Source organism: Euprymna scolopes, chromosome 18, assembly GCF_053919585.1.
Source record: "Euprymna scolopes isolate OS-2025 chromosome 18, ASM5391958v1, whole genome shotgun sequence".
NCBI classification, from domain to species: Eukaryota; Metazoa; Mollusca; class Cephalopoda; order Sepiida; family Sepiolidae; genus Euprymna; species Euprymna scolopes.
Genome location: NC_136499.1, coordinates 31,580,613 through 31,598,072, shown reverse-complemented (window position 1 = coordinate 31,598,072; position 17,460 = coordinate 31,580,613). Strand labels below are relative to the sequence as shown.

The window sequence follows — 17,460 nt, the reverse complement described above, 5'->3', positions numbered from 1 at the left end:
ACCGTTAATCCAAATACTATTTACAATTTTCTATATTGTCAATCCTTATGATATAACAAATAGTTTACCGTTAATCCTTATACTATTGACAATTTTCTGTACTGTTAATTCTTATATTATTGACAACATTTCGAATAAAAATAAAAATGCAAACATTGTCTAATTTTCATGAACACGTTGTATTGTGTATAAGGTAACCTAAAACAAATGCGACACAAGGAATCATTAATTCACAATCCCGTCTGTAATCCAACCATATTTGACACAATTAAACTTTAGTCCTTGCTCGATTCGTCCACCAAGTTGTAGTCAGAAATGTTCAACACTGTTATATTGTTGTTCAATGATAAGCACGATACGATATACAAAATTTTCAATAACGCACTCATCTCCTGACATTTTGCCGGTGTCAGCTGTAATAGCATTCTTCAGTCCAGGAATATCCTGGGGACTGTTTTGATAGGCACTATTTTATTAAGATTGCACCCACATATGAAAATATGGGTCAAAAGGACCAGTGAAGCCCATTCGTGATCATAACTGCTAATGATGAGGCGATCACCATAGTATCCCTGCATATTATTAAATAGTAATAAAGCAAAGACTCTTAGACATCCAGGATTTAAACTTGGTGAACATGCCAGATATAGACTGACGTTTATTTGTAACAAATATTGTTGGATTGGAGAAAGCATTGTGAAATTTGCTATTCCATGAATAGGCGACATTTTATTTCAGTCACCCTGTAAAAAGCATGAGTATGGATCTACCGATTTCTCATTGTAAACTCCTTTTGCAAACTCACTCCTGAAATGTAAGTCTCTCGCACCTGTTAAAATATGCTGTTCCATATCGAACACGTTATATCTGAAAGAGTTCTGAGGACTGGCTACTTGAAAGGTGCATTGCTCTAAAACGCCGACGCGAGAACTTAACCTGTTCTTTAAGCGCTGATGTTGACGATATCATCTCATTTGGGCCTACAATCTCCTCAATTTGCATTATGATTTCCCCCACGACCTATGCACTTATGCATGCATCAGAAACAGGTTGGTGATTATCAGAAACTGTGCTCCTGTCGAGAGTCACTTCCCCGATCAGAATCTCTGGACCTTAGGTTGGATTTGTAGGCGACATAATAATTAGAGCTATGACAAGAGAATATTCTTTCCATTGTTTTGACTCGAGTATATATCCGACACAGTTAATCAATTGAGAACCACATTACTATCTAAAAACATAAGATATTAATTGATATATACTAGAGAGTCGAAATAATGAAAAAAACATTCTCTTGTCATAGCCCTGATAATAATTGTGCCGGCAAAGCTGCAATTCAAGGTGCAGTTAGACAGGTGCTGGGGTATAGTATCCTCTTTTGTGTGAATTTCTTCTTCCGCTTTTCAGCAATGGCAACTGAAGCGTGCTTGCTTCATTTTTACTAAATTTATTGAATTGAATTTACCATATTAATATGAAACTATAAACTAGAAATGCCAGATAAAGATTGTGCGAAGAATATATTGCGCCAATCTTTCAAGTTTGATAGAAAACTACATAGGAAATATTTTAACATTGTATTGCTCCATTTTGCTAGGTAGAGAAGATCTGTTTCGTTGGTTAGAATTAAAAATCCTACATTTTATAGAGATTTGAATACTAAACAAATACATTAGTAAGAAATTAAGCAACTTAAACAACGATATCCAAATTTCAAATAAGGATATAAGCAATTCAGATAACGATATCCAAATTTCAAATAAGGATATAAGCAATTCAGATAACGATATCCAAATTTCAAATAAGGATATAAGCAATTCAGATAACGATATCCAAATTTCAAATAAGGATATAAGCAATTCAGATAACGATATCCAAATTTCAAATAAGGATATAAGCAATTCAGATAACGATATCCAAATTTCAAATAAGGATATAAGCAATTCAGATAACGATATCCAAATTTCAAATAAGGATATAAGCAACTCAGATAACGATATCCAAATTTCAAATAAGGATATAAGCAACTCAAATAGCGATATCCAAATTTCAAATAAGGATATAAGCAACTCAAATAGCGATATCCAAATTTCAAATAAGGATACAAGCAACTCCAATAACGATATCCAAATTTCAAATAAGGATATAATCAATTCAAACAACGATATCCAAATTTCAAATAAGGATATAATCAATTCAAACAACGATATCCAAATTTCAAATAAGGATATAATCAATTCAAACAACGATATCCAAATTTCAAATAAGGATATAATCAATTCAAACAACGATATCCAAATTTCAAATAAGGATATAATCAATTCAAACAACGATATCCAAATTTCAAATAAGGATATAATCAATTCAAACAACGATATCCAAATTTCAAATAAGGATATAAGCAATTCAAATAACGATATCCAAATTTCAAATAAGGATATAATCAATTCAAATAACGATATCCAAATTTCAAATAAGGATATAATCAATTCAAATAACGATATCCAAATTTCAAATAAGGATATAATCAATTCAAATAACGATATCCAAATTTCAAATAAGGATATAAGCAATTCAAACAACGATATCCAAATAAGGATATAAGCAATTTAAATAACATACACATTTAAGAATTTGAATGCCTACTAGACACCGTCCTAAGGTCTGTCTGTACACGGGTTTGTAAGGAAAAACTTGCATAAGGATACTTTTCTTGCAAGTAAAACTTGATTAAATATTCAAAATGACGCAGTATTTGCAACCCACATAAGATATTCGCTTTGTGGCTAACCCACATACGAGGAATAACGCACCTTGTTCAAGTGATGTTTCCTATAGTAACAGCACTTAGCTGGATACTCTACCAGACTAGATGAATTCTGGTTCTAGAATCCAGAAAGACTAAGAGCCTACAAGAAAGATATAACATATTTAACTGATCTGTTGAAGAGAGGAAAACTAATATTCTTAACTAATTACTAATTCAACATTTGAGCCGTAAAGAAGACTTTAATGGAATATTTGAATATCTATGTATCTCATATAGCGATCAAGTGAGAGCTCTAGGAAGGGGAGCATTGATTTTTGAGAACTTCGGCCGAAGTAAAACAAAACAAAGGAGCAATACAAAAGGAGTAATACCGTGTATATTCACCCTGGAGAAACACCAGGTTTCCATTAAAAGAAGACCTATCTTGGAAATACAAAAGTCACATTCAAGTCCCCAGCCGTATTTATATTCTGGTCAGGGGGAGATGAATTCCCAAACGGTCACTCATTTGATAGTGGCCAAGTTCAGTGTCGCTTAACTTGGGTGATCAAATGAGAACCGGTGTGTTAACCTGATAATGCCGTATATACGTATATAAATGGCTGTATAAGAATTTCAAATAGCGACATAAGAAATTCAACTAATAGTATGAACATTTGATACGGTATGAGCAAACTAAATAAAATATCAGCAATTCAAAAACTTGTATAAGAAATTTAAATGATGGTTTAAGAAGGAATAAGCAATTTAAATAAGGTACATGCAATTCAAAAAACAGCATAATTAAAAAATTAACAGTATAAGAAATTCAAATAATGATATAAACAATTCAAATAACGGCATAAGCAATTTAAATAACATAAGTATTTTATAAGCAATTTTAAAATGCGTATAACAAAGTAACAGTATAAGAAATTCAAATAACGATATAAGCAATACGAATAATGTTATAATTCAAATAACGTTATAAACAATTCAAATAACAGTATAATACAAATAACAGTATAAGCAATTCAGATAACGGTATAAAAAATCCAAATAAAGGAATAAGCGATCCAAATTGCAAACCTACTTGTCTTTTGACTCGAATAATTACAGATTACGAAAGGTCAAAAACATCCCTCGAAATAAATTTTTTGTCGTCGTCGTTGTTGTGCAAAATTTAATTTGCGCATTATTCTGCGTTGACATCTAAGTTGAAACCTTTCCTATTTCTTGAACTGAACATTCCAGAATCGAGTAACGCGTGATTTTTATTATTATATTCTTTGCTTTGCTTCCTGTCAGGAAATTTAAATACATTTTTTTCCTGCGAGTTGAAAGTGCAAAGATCATCCTTATCATTTACTGGTTGAATATCGTACCAATATTTAGCTCTTCAAGGACGGATATTCTCAAACAAAATTACCCGTCCCAAAATTATCGGCAATTTAAAAATGTTTGTCTCTTGATTCTTTTAGTGCACCAACAAATACGATTGACCCTCCTTTCGTGCGTCAAATCTCAAGGAAAAATGCGCAAATCCCAGGATCTAATTTACACATAAACAGGTTGAAAATTTCACCAGTTAATTTTATTTAATAGGTTTTAAATTCTTTATACGTTTCCTGAAATGTAATTTTCTTACAGAGTTCCACATTTTTATATAATACGAAAGAGGATCATGTTACGAAGAGTTCAGCATGGATATTCTAGCGGACGGAATGATAACCTCTATATCTACTATTATAGGAAAGGAATTGTGTGTGTAAGAGTTCGTTCTCTATGGACTCGAAAAGGATTGGACTAATTTTTATGAAATTTCACATGAAAGTACTTTATGTGCCTGGCAGTGCTCGTAGATAGGTTTTGTATCAAAATGTCTTCAATAAGTATCAATAATCGAAATAATCCGATAAAAGAAAGAACAGACAATTTTGATCAAAGTTAACACCTTACACAGCCTAACATCACAAGTGCATTTAAGCAGTTTTATTACCACAAAAGCCGAAAGGCCCAACATATAAAAACAACAGTAGGTTATTTTATATGATAGGGGTGAGTTCGAAATGAATGTTTCTGTTTAGAGCACGAATGAAGCAGGATATTTGACTTTTGCATATTAAATATTAATTCAAGCCATTCTATATAAAAATAATTTTATATAGAACCTACTGGTTCTCTACAATGCAATGTAGACTACAATGTATTGTGGACTAAGCCACTGCTTGGAAGCCTTGAAGCTTTCGTCCGGTGCACCGCAATGGGTCCCTAACTAGAGCAGGGATTCAATCGATTTGATTGGAAAATGGGCGATTTCATTGATTTCGATGACAATAAAAATGTGGGAGTGTGAAACAATCGTTGATCATCATTATATCCCGGGCAACGTCGGGTCTTCCTGTTGGTTGAATGATAATTGAATAATAACTATTATCACTTAATTTTTATAAATTAAAAGCCCAAAATTTCAGCTGATTAAAGAAAAGCGACAACAGCTGAAAGACGAATACTGGGTTAATTAATTAGCTCTCTATAACTAAGAAAATCGTCTAGTAAAATATTTATAGTGTTCGCCATAAGCAACTATATATTTTGCATAAGTTTGTTGATATTAGCACATATCTTCCATTTCATGTGTTATTCGGAAGCGGAAATCGTAGATTTTTATAGCAACATTGAATTTAAGAAAAAATAATTCGATCTATCATTGCTCATGTGCCGTTGCAGCTGTAGGCCATTGTATGTTGCTCAACCCCAGAAGGATTATCAAAGTGCAATGAGCTCCATAAATAGTACATAAAAATGTTTTTAATAAAAGTTTTAAAAAACATCTTATTTTGGTTGCAAAATATCCTATGTGTACTCTGTTAGTTTCATATTTCTCCAATGTTACATTTATTACGTTGAAATAACATTATATAGTTACTTACAGTGACATTATATAGTTACTTACAGTGACCCCTATATATGTATATTATATGAGGATTGCTACATTTTGACAGAAGTTTGCCATCTCTCCAGTTAGGTGTTGTGCAACTGTATGCACGCAGGTGACCTTTTTTAATTCAGCCTTAGTCCTACACGAAAGTACACACGTGGCATAAAAACTTCTTGTAAAGATGGTCGCATGATAATATTGTGAATCCTCGAATGTCGTGTCAGGCCACTTTTAGATTTGCAGATTAGACCACAAATATGACAACATGGCGTTGCCGGGTGTGCTGTAAAAGCCTAATCATAAAACTGTCGTTCCTGTCTTTGATTGTGTGATTTCAGATGATTTACAAAACCAGCTTTTGACAAAATAGTACCTGCCACATACAGTGTACTTCAATTCATGTTTTAATTTCTGACATATTCTCGCCCTACTTTCTTAAAACACGTTTTGAGACAGCAAGATGGTATTTCTCCACGGTGATCGATCATTCGCTTGTACCTTCCAGTTATGTACACCCATCTCAATTATTTTCAAGTGGTTTCTAAGAGAATCCTTAACACTTTTTCTTTATGTTGTAGTCTTTTACCCTATCTATCTCGATATAAAACAATCTTTGTCCTCCATCCTAACCAATTGTCCAGTACAGCGCATCTGATTTTGAATGATTTTCATTTCAATACTATTACTATTTGATCGTTCAAGAACTATAGTGTAAGGCATTAGGGTCCTCCAGTTAATATTAAGTATTCTCCGAATACAACTGTGATCGAAACCTTTCCAATAACTTGAGATGCCTTCTATATGCTGTCCAAATTTCTTACCTATATATCAGTGTAATGATAACGCATTCTTCGTAAGCTTTGTTTTTTATGCGAATCCCCGATCTGACCACACACGTTTCTCCAGTTTGGCTATTCAGTGATTTATCTCAGCATCAAGCGTACAGTCCTTACTCAGCGTATTAACCAAATATACAAAATTGTCTGTGAGATCTTACCATCAACCAAGATGTTTGGTTCAACATATAGCATAGGAGGGGAATACATAACATGTTTTCTTGAAGCTGATGGTAAATCCAAATACTTTACAAGCCTCTGATAACTTGCCATAAATATGTGTCCGCTTCTGAACTGAATGTGAAACAAGGTTTGCATTATCTGCATAGAAAAAGTAAAAAACAAGGTTCTGAAAAGTATTCGACTTTGCGTTGAGGCTTCTATGGTTCCAAAGTTTACCTGATGTACGAAATCGCCCCATATCGCAATTGTTAAAAGCATGCACCAGCATCACAGCGAAATATATGGAAAATAATGTAGGAGCAAGTATATCGCCTTGTTTCACACCGCTTTCAACTGGAATTGGATAAGACAGATCCATTAAAGTTCACTCGGGCTTTCATATTATAGGGTAACTGCTAAAACAACTCAACAAAACTAGTCGGACAGATTAGTTTCCTAAGAATCTTCCAGAATGCATTGCGATTGATGGTACCAAAAGTTTTTGTCATATCGGCAAAACTTGATATAATGCAAAAGCATTCGCTGCTCGATACATTTTTTCATTAGCTGCCGCACAGAGATTATCATGTCCATTGTACCCCAGCCAGATATAAAACCACATTGATTCTCGGGGATGGTGGGACAAATCCATTTCAGCAAACGATTTAACAACATCTTTCCCACTGCTTCAAGTAAGCTAATTCCTTTATAATCATCACACTCAGGTTTTGGTCTCTTTCCTTTATGAATTAGGATCATTACTGCATCAGTCCAATCCTGAGGGATAGCATTACCATGTCAAATAGTAAGGATGAGTGCATGGACTGCGTCGATAACGCTATCACCTCCAAATAGCAATAATTCAACAGATATCTCATCAAGTCCTAATGCTTTTCCCTTAGTAATCTCTGTTAATGTGCTTTTGGTCTCATCAATGCTAGGATCAGCCATCATTTCATCAACGACCTCCTTTTGATGGAGACTATCAATAACTATATCATTTACTTCAGACGGATTATCAAAAGATCTCGAAAATGTTCTGTCCATCGTTCTATGATCCCCTTAACATTATTGAAAAGGGACGAACCATCTTTGGATTTCACAAGTATCAAGGTTGGAGGCTGCGGCCCAAAAGATTGTCCGATTTTGTAATTCATTCGACGTGTCTCACCTTGCGTACTTTTAATTTTGCTTTTTTTATACACTTTTTCTGAAGTTGTTTTGGCTGATCCATTAGAACACAAGCCTTTTTCTTCTCTTCCAAGAATGGTGATTGTAGAATCATTTTCATCCAATAAATCCCTATGTTTAGTTTTCTTAAGGCCAAAAATTTAAGCTCCTTTGCTTATGACTTGAATCGTTCCCAAGTTTCGTCAAATGAGATATCAATAAATGAGGCCCCAAGAGTCTCACATGCTTCCTTATTTCGTAACTCGCAGATATCGATGTGTTTAGGCACTTTTACTTCATTGGCTCTGACTTTTTTCCTTACAAGGACTCAAGTTTGCCCAGCCGTATTTTCTTAAGACACCTCAGGTGTTGTGATTACTTCCAACCCATGCATTAAAATCTCCATGAAACAAAATCTTGTCTGCTTTGATATAATTCCCTAAATCGTGATAAAATCCCATTGTGACATGTTGCCTACTAACCCTAACCCGACGGTCTGCAACCCACATAACTCGTACAGTATACATATCTTGAATATCACACTTGTGCATGATGGTATAATCAAGAATATGACCATGTTTTGATCTAGAATGCATCCAAATTACTTTGTGAATGGGATTTTGTTGGTAGAAGGTCTTACATACTGCAAAATTATATTCAGTGCACAACTGAAAAAGAAGAATCCCATTACCATTTGCCTTACCAAGGCCGTATTTTCCTAAGCCACTCGAGGTGTCATGATTACTTCCAACCCATGCATTACAGTCTCCATGAAATAAAATTTTATAATCTGAAATGCATCATCATCAGTAACAGCGTGAGTGTTGTAAACAAACAAGGTTGTTCTAACCGAGATGTGATCTTTGTCCTGATAGCAAAACCAACTCCCCCTTCCCTTTTTACTCCCTTGCGTTTGCCTTTCCAGAAAATCATATACCCTGCATCTTTTTCAGTAAGTTGATCTTCATCACTAAAACGGGTTTTAGATAAAGCAGCAAAGTCTACCTTGTAACTAATTACTTCTCTGGCGACAACAACTGTTCTTCACTCTGGATTAACAGACTCTTTCGTATCATGAATTATCTTTACGTTCCAGGTAGCAATATTCAATTTAGTTTTCTTTTTAGAATAAATCACACTGCTTTTTTTTTCTTTTGTTTCCCCAGCAAAAATGAACAACCTTTAAATAAAGTTATTCATGTTGATGTATTTTGTTTATTCATTTTAAAAATCTGTGAAATGCATCATCAGCAGCAGCAACAGCGTGAGTGTTGTAAACAAACTTTATTTAAAAAAATTCGAGCCTGGTGAATTCTGTTTTCGTCGGATATATTTATTTATTTTTAAAACAATCTGCGAGATTCATTGTCATCATTGCAAACAATCTATACATCTATAAAAGATAAAATGTCTGTGTGTGTCTATGTACACTTCCTTACCAAATAACTGTCGATTTTCGGTCTACAGACTCGAGATTTGACAAAAGGGGCATTGAGATTTGGAAAAATCTTTTTCATCAGTATTCGGCCAGAAATTTACCTGTTAAGGGGTCAAAGTTCAGCGATTTGACCTTTGAGAATTCTACCAAACTCTTCTGCCAATTTTGGCTCTAAACACTTAAAATTTTAGATATAGGTTACTTAAACATAGATCTAACTTTATAATTTTATTTGAGCCCAACCAATAAATGTTAAGGGGTAATAATTAGGGCCAAAGTTTAAAATAAATTGACTTCTGCTGTCTTTACGAAATTACTCAGCCAATTTTTGGTCTACATAAAGTGTATTCAGACATAGTGCAAGCTTTTTAATCGTTTTTTGGGGCGAAGAGTTGGCTACCAAAGATCAATAGCAAACTATTAAACCAATTTCAGGTCTAAACATTTTAAATTTCACATAAAGGGTATTCAGATATGCAGCAAGCGTTTAAATCAGTTTGTGGACGAAAATTTCGCAGCCAAGAGGTCAGAGTTGAAAGAGTTGACCTTTGCAGGCTCTACCAAATTCTTCCGCCACTTTTGGGTCTAAATTTTAGATGTAGATTACTTGGACCATTTGAGCCAAAACAATAAATATTTAGGATCAAAAATTGGGGTCAATGTTGAAAAATATTTGACCTCTATCTAGTGATCATACCCATCGTGTCTGATTGGCAACGAAAGGAATGTCATTAAGTCAGAATTATATATTACATCAGCGTATATATGTGAAATTGTCTGTGTGTGTGTGTGTGTGTGTGTGTGTGTGTCTATATATTAGTCTACGGAACTACTGTCAATTTTCAGTCTACAGATGTAGAGGGGTCAAATTGAAGTAAAATTTACTACCTTCTTTTATCATAAATTGAACTCATAAGAAAAAATTAAAATAAAACTATGAGATACACCCGGGCTTGAACATAATAAATCTGTTTTTTTTTTTTTTTTTTTTTTTTTTTTTTTTAAGAAGAAATGATTTGCTTAGATTTTATTATTTTCCTTGGTTGGTGTACCGTAAAATATTCCCCAGTGAAAATTCTCCTTTTTTTTATCTATAAGAAAAGCAAGATTATTTTTAAGATCGGATTTTTTCGATTTGCGATACTTATCGGATGAATTTGTGTACACAATATATCTAAGAACACTGTCAGACATATAAATTACCTTTCTGTGAAACTTGCAAAAGATAGGCCAGCTGTTTTGGAACCTATGAGAAAAGAATTCTTTCTCACACACACACACACTTTTACATAATAGTAGAGATGAATTTATGATAGTAAATGTCATTATCAACAAAGATATTATTCATAAACGATGTTTTCATTCTTAAGAATAGATGACAAGAGGCAGGGCCACACTGATACAAAAAGACACTGGCAAAGGACACCGCTTCTAACAATTACAGGCCCATAACCTGCTTACCAACCATGTGGAAAAATCTTAACAGTACAACTGAGAGAACAAATTTACCACACTATTAATTAATAATCGTGAACTACTTCTCGAGCAACAAAAAAGATGCTAAAAAGAGAAAGGAGAACTCATGACCTACTATACATATACAAAAAGATCCTGAAGGATATAAAAAGTAGGGGAAAAAACAGCCATGACATAGATCGACCTCCAGAAAAAGACAGGGTCCTTTAAGCATGGATAATAGAGTACTTGAGGGTGTACAAAATACTAAATAAGCTGGTGAACAAAACATAACTGAAAAAAAAAAATACAAAGAGGTGACTTCCAAGGAGATTCACTATTACCAGTACTATTTATCATAGCCATTATGCCCTCAACAATATACTAAAGAAATGTCAGGCTGAATACAATTTTACTAATGCAAACGAAAGAATAAACTATCTTATGTATACAGAGAATCTGAAACTTTTTGCAAGAAACAAAATGGAACTAGAGACACTAATAAACACAACCAAACTCTTTATCCAGGATATCCGAATGGAATTTGGAATGGAAAAGTTATATGAAGGGGTAAGCTTTGATGTAGTGGAGGGCAAGGAACTACCCAACTAGGGGAGGAGGGGTGGAGATAAGGATGTTATGGCACATACAAATATTTGAGTGGGGGTGGAAGGAGGTACCATTAAATTAATAGAAATGAAAGAAAACATTGGAAAAGATTACCTAGGAACAAGAAAATTCATAGAAACTAAGTTACATAGTAGGAACCTAATAAAAGGTATCAACAGATGGGCAGTATCACGAGTAAAATATTCTGGACTGTTCATAAGCTGGGCGAAAGAAGAACCGATGCATATCGACCAGAAAATTATAACCATACTCAATGCACTACATCCAAAGGATGATATTGACCGACTACGTGAAAAGGAAAGGTGAAGGACATAAAAGTATTTAAAAAATACATAACGCAGAACACAGAAAGGATAATCACCACCACAAGAGATACCGTAAAAATATACAGAACCGAGAATCACTACTTAAATCTGCACAAAATATCGCGATTATAACCAACTATATCAAACCTAATATCGACAAGATACAGAGAAACAGCAAATGCAAACTATGAACAAAGAGATAAAACGATAAATCACATAAGTGAATGTTACAAACTAGCCCAACAAATATTAGAATAGACGCGACCAGGCGGGGAATGTAATACACTAGGAACTATTCAAACAACTGCATCTTGAACAAATTGTACAAACACAAACTAGTTACACATAACATAATACATAGAGGTAACTTCCAAGGAGATTCCCTTTCACCATCATAGCCATGATCCCCTCAAAAATATACAAAGGAAATGTCAGGCTATATTCAAGTTTACTAATACAAACGAAATAATCGTAGACTTCGCCATCTCAGCATATCACAGGGTAAACAACAGAGAGAGAGAGAGAGAGAGAGAGAGAGAGAGAGAGAGAGAGAGAGAGAGAGAGAGAGAGAAGCGGAATAAATACATTGAACTAATCAGAAATCTGAGAAAAATTTGGAAGAAAAAGTCAAGATGATACCAATAATCGTAGAAGCGCCAAGAACAATCTCGGAAAAAAAAAAAAAAAACTTCGAGGAGGAATTGGATTAAACAGAGGGATGTGAAGATACAACAGATAGTAATAATGAAAACGGCTGAAATATTAAGGAAAATCTTAAACGCGGAGACAAATACACATAAGCTAGAAACGCTAACTGGCCATATAGAAATTGCAACAGAAGTCAAAAATAGAGAAATCCCACACGGAAAAAAGAAAACTGAAACCATAAAACTGTTAGTTAACTACCCATCTAACCCCCAAATTATAGTATCAACATCGACTGGTGCCACACCAAAGAGTCAAGAAGGGTCGAGGAGAATAGAAAGCCAAAGGAAAGAGAGCACTAACCAGACCTTCACTAGATGAGTGCGAAGATGCCTGGAATCTTGGATATGTTTACTGCCATCCAAATTTCAGTGAAGACTAATGGTCATTGCCATCGTTTTATCGCTGACATGCGGCTGTTGAGGTGATGCACAAAAATTTGAAAAGGGTATCGAAAAAGGGTGGAAACTACTGAAAATCTGAAGAGACTTGTTGTCAGTCGTGAGCAATTTCTGAAGATCACCTGCGTGAGAACTTAATGAGTGAATTATTACACCTCCAAGGCAATATATGAGAAAAACAGCAATACCACTAGAGAAATGCCGAATGATTGAAAAATTTGAAAATATAACTTCAGAGAATTGAAGACCAGAAACCGAAATGAAAAAAAAAAAACAAAAAAAAAAAACAAAAAAAAAAAAACATTCAAGGCGACCCTAAGAAAAATGACAAACTGAAAACTAGTATTCTATGGAATACATACGTATTGATTTTTAAAATTTACGACCTTAAGTCAAAATTTAATGCAGATCCCGAGATTATACTTGAAACAAACATACCAGATTGGATAAACAAAAACGAACTACGTTTATACAAAAATAAATAAATAAAAATACATCGAGAAGGGAACGATCCTAAGCAATTACAGACAATAAACTGCCTACTAACCATGTGGAAAAGTCGAACGGTACAGTTACGATTTACGAATATCTATGATAATTATGGATTAAAAGTGAAAAGAAGGACACACACATACATAGTTCAAAATATCCAAAAGATGATATAAAATAAAATAACAGAAAAAAGCATAGCTACGGCGTGGATTGGCCGCACAAAACCCTACGACAGAATCCCTCAAACATAGATCAGTAACCCTTATCCTCGAATGGCCGAGGGGACTTGATGAGCCTTATGTATTATATATACAAATAAAAATGATAATTGCGTCTGTAAGGATTTACAATATATTCGACAAAATTATCAATCTTATGAAAAAACAATGGAAACAAAGACTGGAACTGGCAATCGGAGGACATCGGGATGAAATTAGAATCCAGAGAGGCATTTTCCAAGGAAACTTCCTATCACAGCTACTGTTTATTATAGTCACGGTACCATTCAACAGCATAGCAAGGAAGCGTAATTCTGGATACGGGCTCATAAAAAAAAGTCATGTATATGGACGAAATTATGTCATTTTAAAAACAACAAGAATCGAAAATGCTGGAAACAACCAGAATCTTCAACCAGGACATTTAAATGGAATTCCGAATGAAAAAAAAGTGAACTACTGAAGTAATATTGATACCGATATTGAAGCGAGCGGCACAAACCCTAGGTAGGTTAAACCGACATCCTCCTCAGTAGTAGTAGTAGTTTGGTATAAGGAACAAAAAAAAAAAACATTCGGATCAGAAGACTATGAAACTAATAACTAGAGCTGTGACAACAGCATATTCTTTTGATTGTTTTGAACACTATCCAGGAGGGAGAGACTAGTAGCAGAGGCACCAGCCCAAATGTGACAACAATACCTCATACATGGGCGAATGGTGGCCTTACAGAGGCACAGGTTACTTTCAGATGTAACTAGGTTTCTAGTACGGTAGAGAGAGCCCACCTTCTTCGCAGCGGCCTTAGAAATGCTCTCAATGTATCTGTTCCAACTCATGTTTCCTGTGAACGTTAGACCGAGGAGTTTAAAGATGTACTTTCAGGTAATGTGTTTTGGGTCATTGCTATTGGTGGTAGAGAAGGTTTCTTGTAATTATTGAAGGAAACAAGCTTAGTCTTGGCAGCATTGAATATGGTCATCCATTTTTGTCCCCATTCCACTACAGATGGGAGGTCTTTCTTTCCTCTAGTGTTTCTGCCATTGCCTTTGATATGTGCTTATGCTTTCCCCTCGTGCCTGTTATAGAGCGTGGTGTCATCAGCAAATATACCCATCTCAGAGACAATTTTATCAGGAAGGTCATTTATGAATACTAGGAATAATAAAGGTCCAAGGATAGACCCCTGAAGTACTCCCACATTTATATCATATTGTTTAGATGTGCGACCATCGAGAACAACCTGGATTTTTCTCTTAAGAAGGATTTAATTATGTTATGTATTCTTCCAGTAATACCATATGATCTGATTTTCCTGAGATCATCGTGCCATACCCTGACAAAAGCCTTAGATATATCTAGGGCTACTGCTCTACACTCCCCTACCTTGTCCAGTGAATGGTATGGAACATTTGTTGATCCTCATTCAATCCCGGACGATGCTACATCTCTGATATATATATATATATATATATATATATATATATATATATATATATATATATATATATATATATGACACTGTGTGCATGTGTGTGAGTGTGTTCTATATGGATTCGAAAACGGCTCGGCAAATTTTTATGAAATTTCACACAAATGTTTTATGCGTCTGGAAGTGTTCTTAAATACGTTTTGCATCGGAATGCCTCTGATGTATTGAAAATCATTAATCGATCATCGAAAAATCCTATTAAAGAAAGAACAGTCTGGTTTTGAACCAAGTTACCATCTTATAAAAGCTTTAAGTTTTAATTTTGATGTTTATTTACCTTTTGTTATACTAGAATATTTATGAATTTCTTTATTAATTATTATTAAAATTGTGATCAACATTTTTATTATTACTAGTATTTCAGTCCGGCGTTGCCCGGGTGTTTGGAGGTGTATGTTGAGCAAAAAAAAAAAAAAAAAGTGGTAGTAGGAAGGTAGGCTGGAACCCGTACCGCAAAGGAGGAAAAGAACGGGGTAAAGCCTAACGTTTATGCTGTTAGAACCACCGCTAAACCGGAAGCGACATTTTTTAAAATTAAGGCTAGACAATCTAAAGGAGAGGATAACTTTAAAAAATATCGGCGAAAAAAGTGACCCCCCCCCTGTAGAAAAGTGCCTAGTTGATGGGGAAGATATTAATGTTTTTAGCCAATTTTTCGATATTTGTCGTATGAAAGATCGAACTTTAAAACGATACTGATCTTGGTAAAATCCGTCGGCTCTATTGAAAGTTTAAGGCAGACATGCAAACAGACATACATACATTTTTATATTGGTAACTAAAAATTTTCGACCCAAACTGATGAAAAAGCTTGCCCTATCTCTGAATACACTTTATGTAAAATTTCAAATATTTAGTCCAGAAATTGTCTGAGTAATTTGGAAGAGACCGCAGAGGTCATTTTTTTAAACTTTGACCCCTATTATGACCTCTTAAAATTTATTGTTTTGGGCTCAAATCAAGTTATTAAGTTAGATCCATGTCGAAGGAACCTATATCTAAAATTTCAAATGCGTAGACCCAAAATTGTCGAAGGAGTTTGGTAGAGTTCTCAAAGGTTAAATCGTTGACCTTTGACCCCTTAATCGCCGAATTTCTGGCCAAAAGCCGATCACATCGATTTTCCCAAATCTCAGTATCCTGTATATCAAATTTCGAGTCTGTAGATTAAAAATTGACAGAGTTATTGCATACGGAAATGTACACAGACACACACACAGACACGTTCACTTATATATATAGATTGTTATGATTAATAGTTCATTTTTTCCCCGTTATCATAAGGTAAAGTTTATTTTATGCATACATACGTTTGCTATTTCACGCCTGCCATTTAATAAATTATGGGGTTCTTTCAAGTTTACGATAGCTAATTTCTCATTCAAATAGTCTACACAGATCGTCTAGGTTTCTACATGCGCTAGCTTGCCAGACTATTTTCCCCTCCACTATCAGTGATCATCTGCTTTCTTTGAGCTCCTAGTAGTGGTTCGCTAATGCTGTTTTTATTCGGCGTTTTTCGTATTTAAATGTACTTTTGTGATCGTAATATCTGCTTTTAAAATCCAAAGAGGTCATTCCTACGTAATATTTTGTTATTCGGGTTTTCTCTAGCAAAAATTATGGCTTGGTAAACAAAAATACTTTAGTATAACGTAAAATTTAAAACAAAGTCATCTCCGATCACAAAAAAAAAACAACAAAAAGAAACATGTGCATACGCGCTTATTGGCTACAATAGATTGGTGTGTGAATAACAAATAATCTGATTGGTTGAGAAGCAAGCCCAGTACCAAGGGGATATATAAAAACACGAAGCCACTTCAATTCTATGCAATAGCCTGACAAATCGAGGATGAAATGAGGAAAACTGTGTAGCTTAATTGCCATATATTTTCAAAACTTACTAACTAGTTCTACTTACGTACCGAATACTGTCGAAGTAAATACTGAAAATATTTACACACACACACACACATATATATATATATATATATATATATATATATATATATATATATATATATAAGAAGTGTTTTCAATAAGTTTCCAAACTTCTTCATATGGGCACTGTTATTGACAGTACACACGAACTAATCCTCTTCGAATTAATTTCCAACGGCTGTAATGTACTTGTTGTACCGTTCCAACAACTTCTGGAAGGCCCCATGGAAGTCCTCTTCTGTGAGCCTGTCAATAACCCTCGTCACTGCCTCTTTCATCTTAATTTTCTCATAGCGACAGCCTGTAAAGTTTTCCTTGAGACTAGCGAATAACCTAAAGTCACAGGGAGCAAGGTCTGGATTATAAGGAGAGTGAGGAACCATCTCGATGCCCATCTTGGTCAAATAGTTTGTGACAAGAATGGGGTTGTGAATTGGTGCATTCGCGCAAATCTTCCACATCTTCAATTCCTTTCGAATAATTGTGTGTACAGTTCCCACACCGACATCAAACTGTGCACT

The 17,460-nt window shown here is 34.6% G+C and overlaps 2 protein-coding genes across 3 annotated transcripts in view; both read right to left on the bottom strand.

The window, feature by feature from the left end:
* Positions 1–17,460, bottom strand: part of LOC145297565 (aquaporin AQPAe.a-like) — a 197,610-nt gene that overhangs the window by 163,705 nt on the left and 16,445 nt on the right. The gene's annotated exons all lie outside the window — the stretch shown is intronic.
* On the bottom strand, positions 7,145–7,447 carry LOC145297851 (uncharacterized). The gene has a single exon (XM_080144177.1). The coding sequence runs from the start codon at positions 7,445–7,447 to the stop codon at positions 7,145–7,147; it is 303 nt and encodes a 100-aa protein (XP_080000303.1).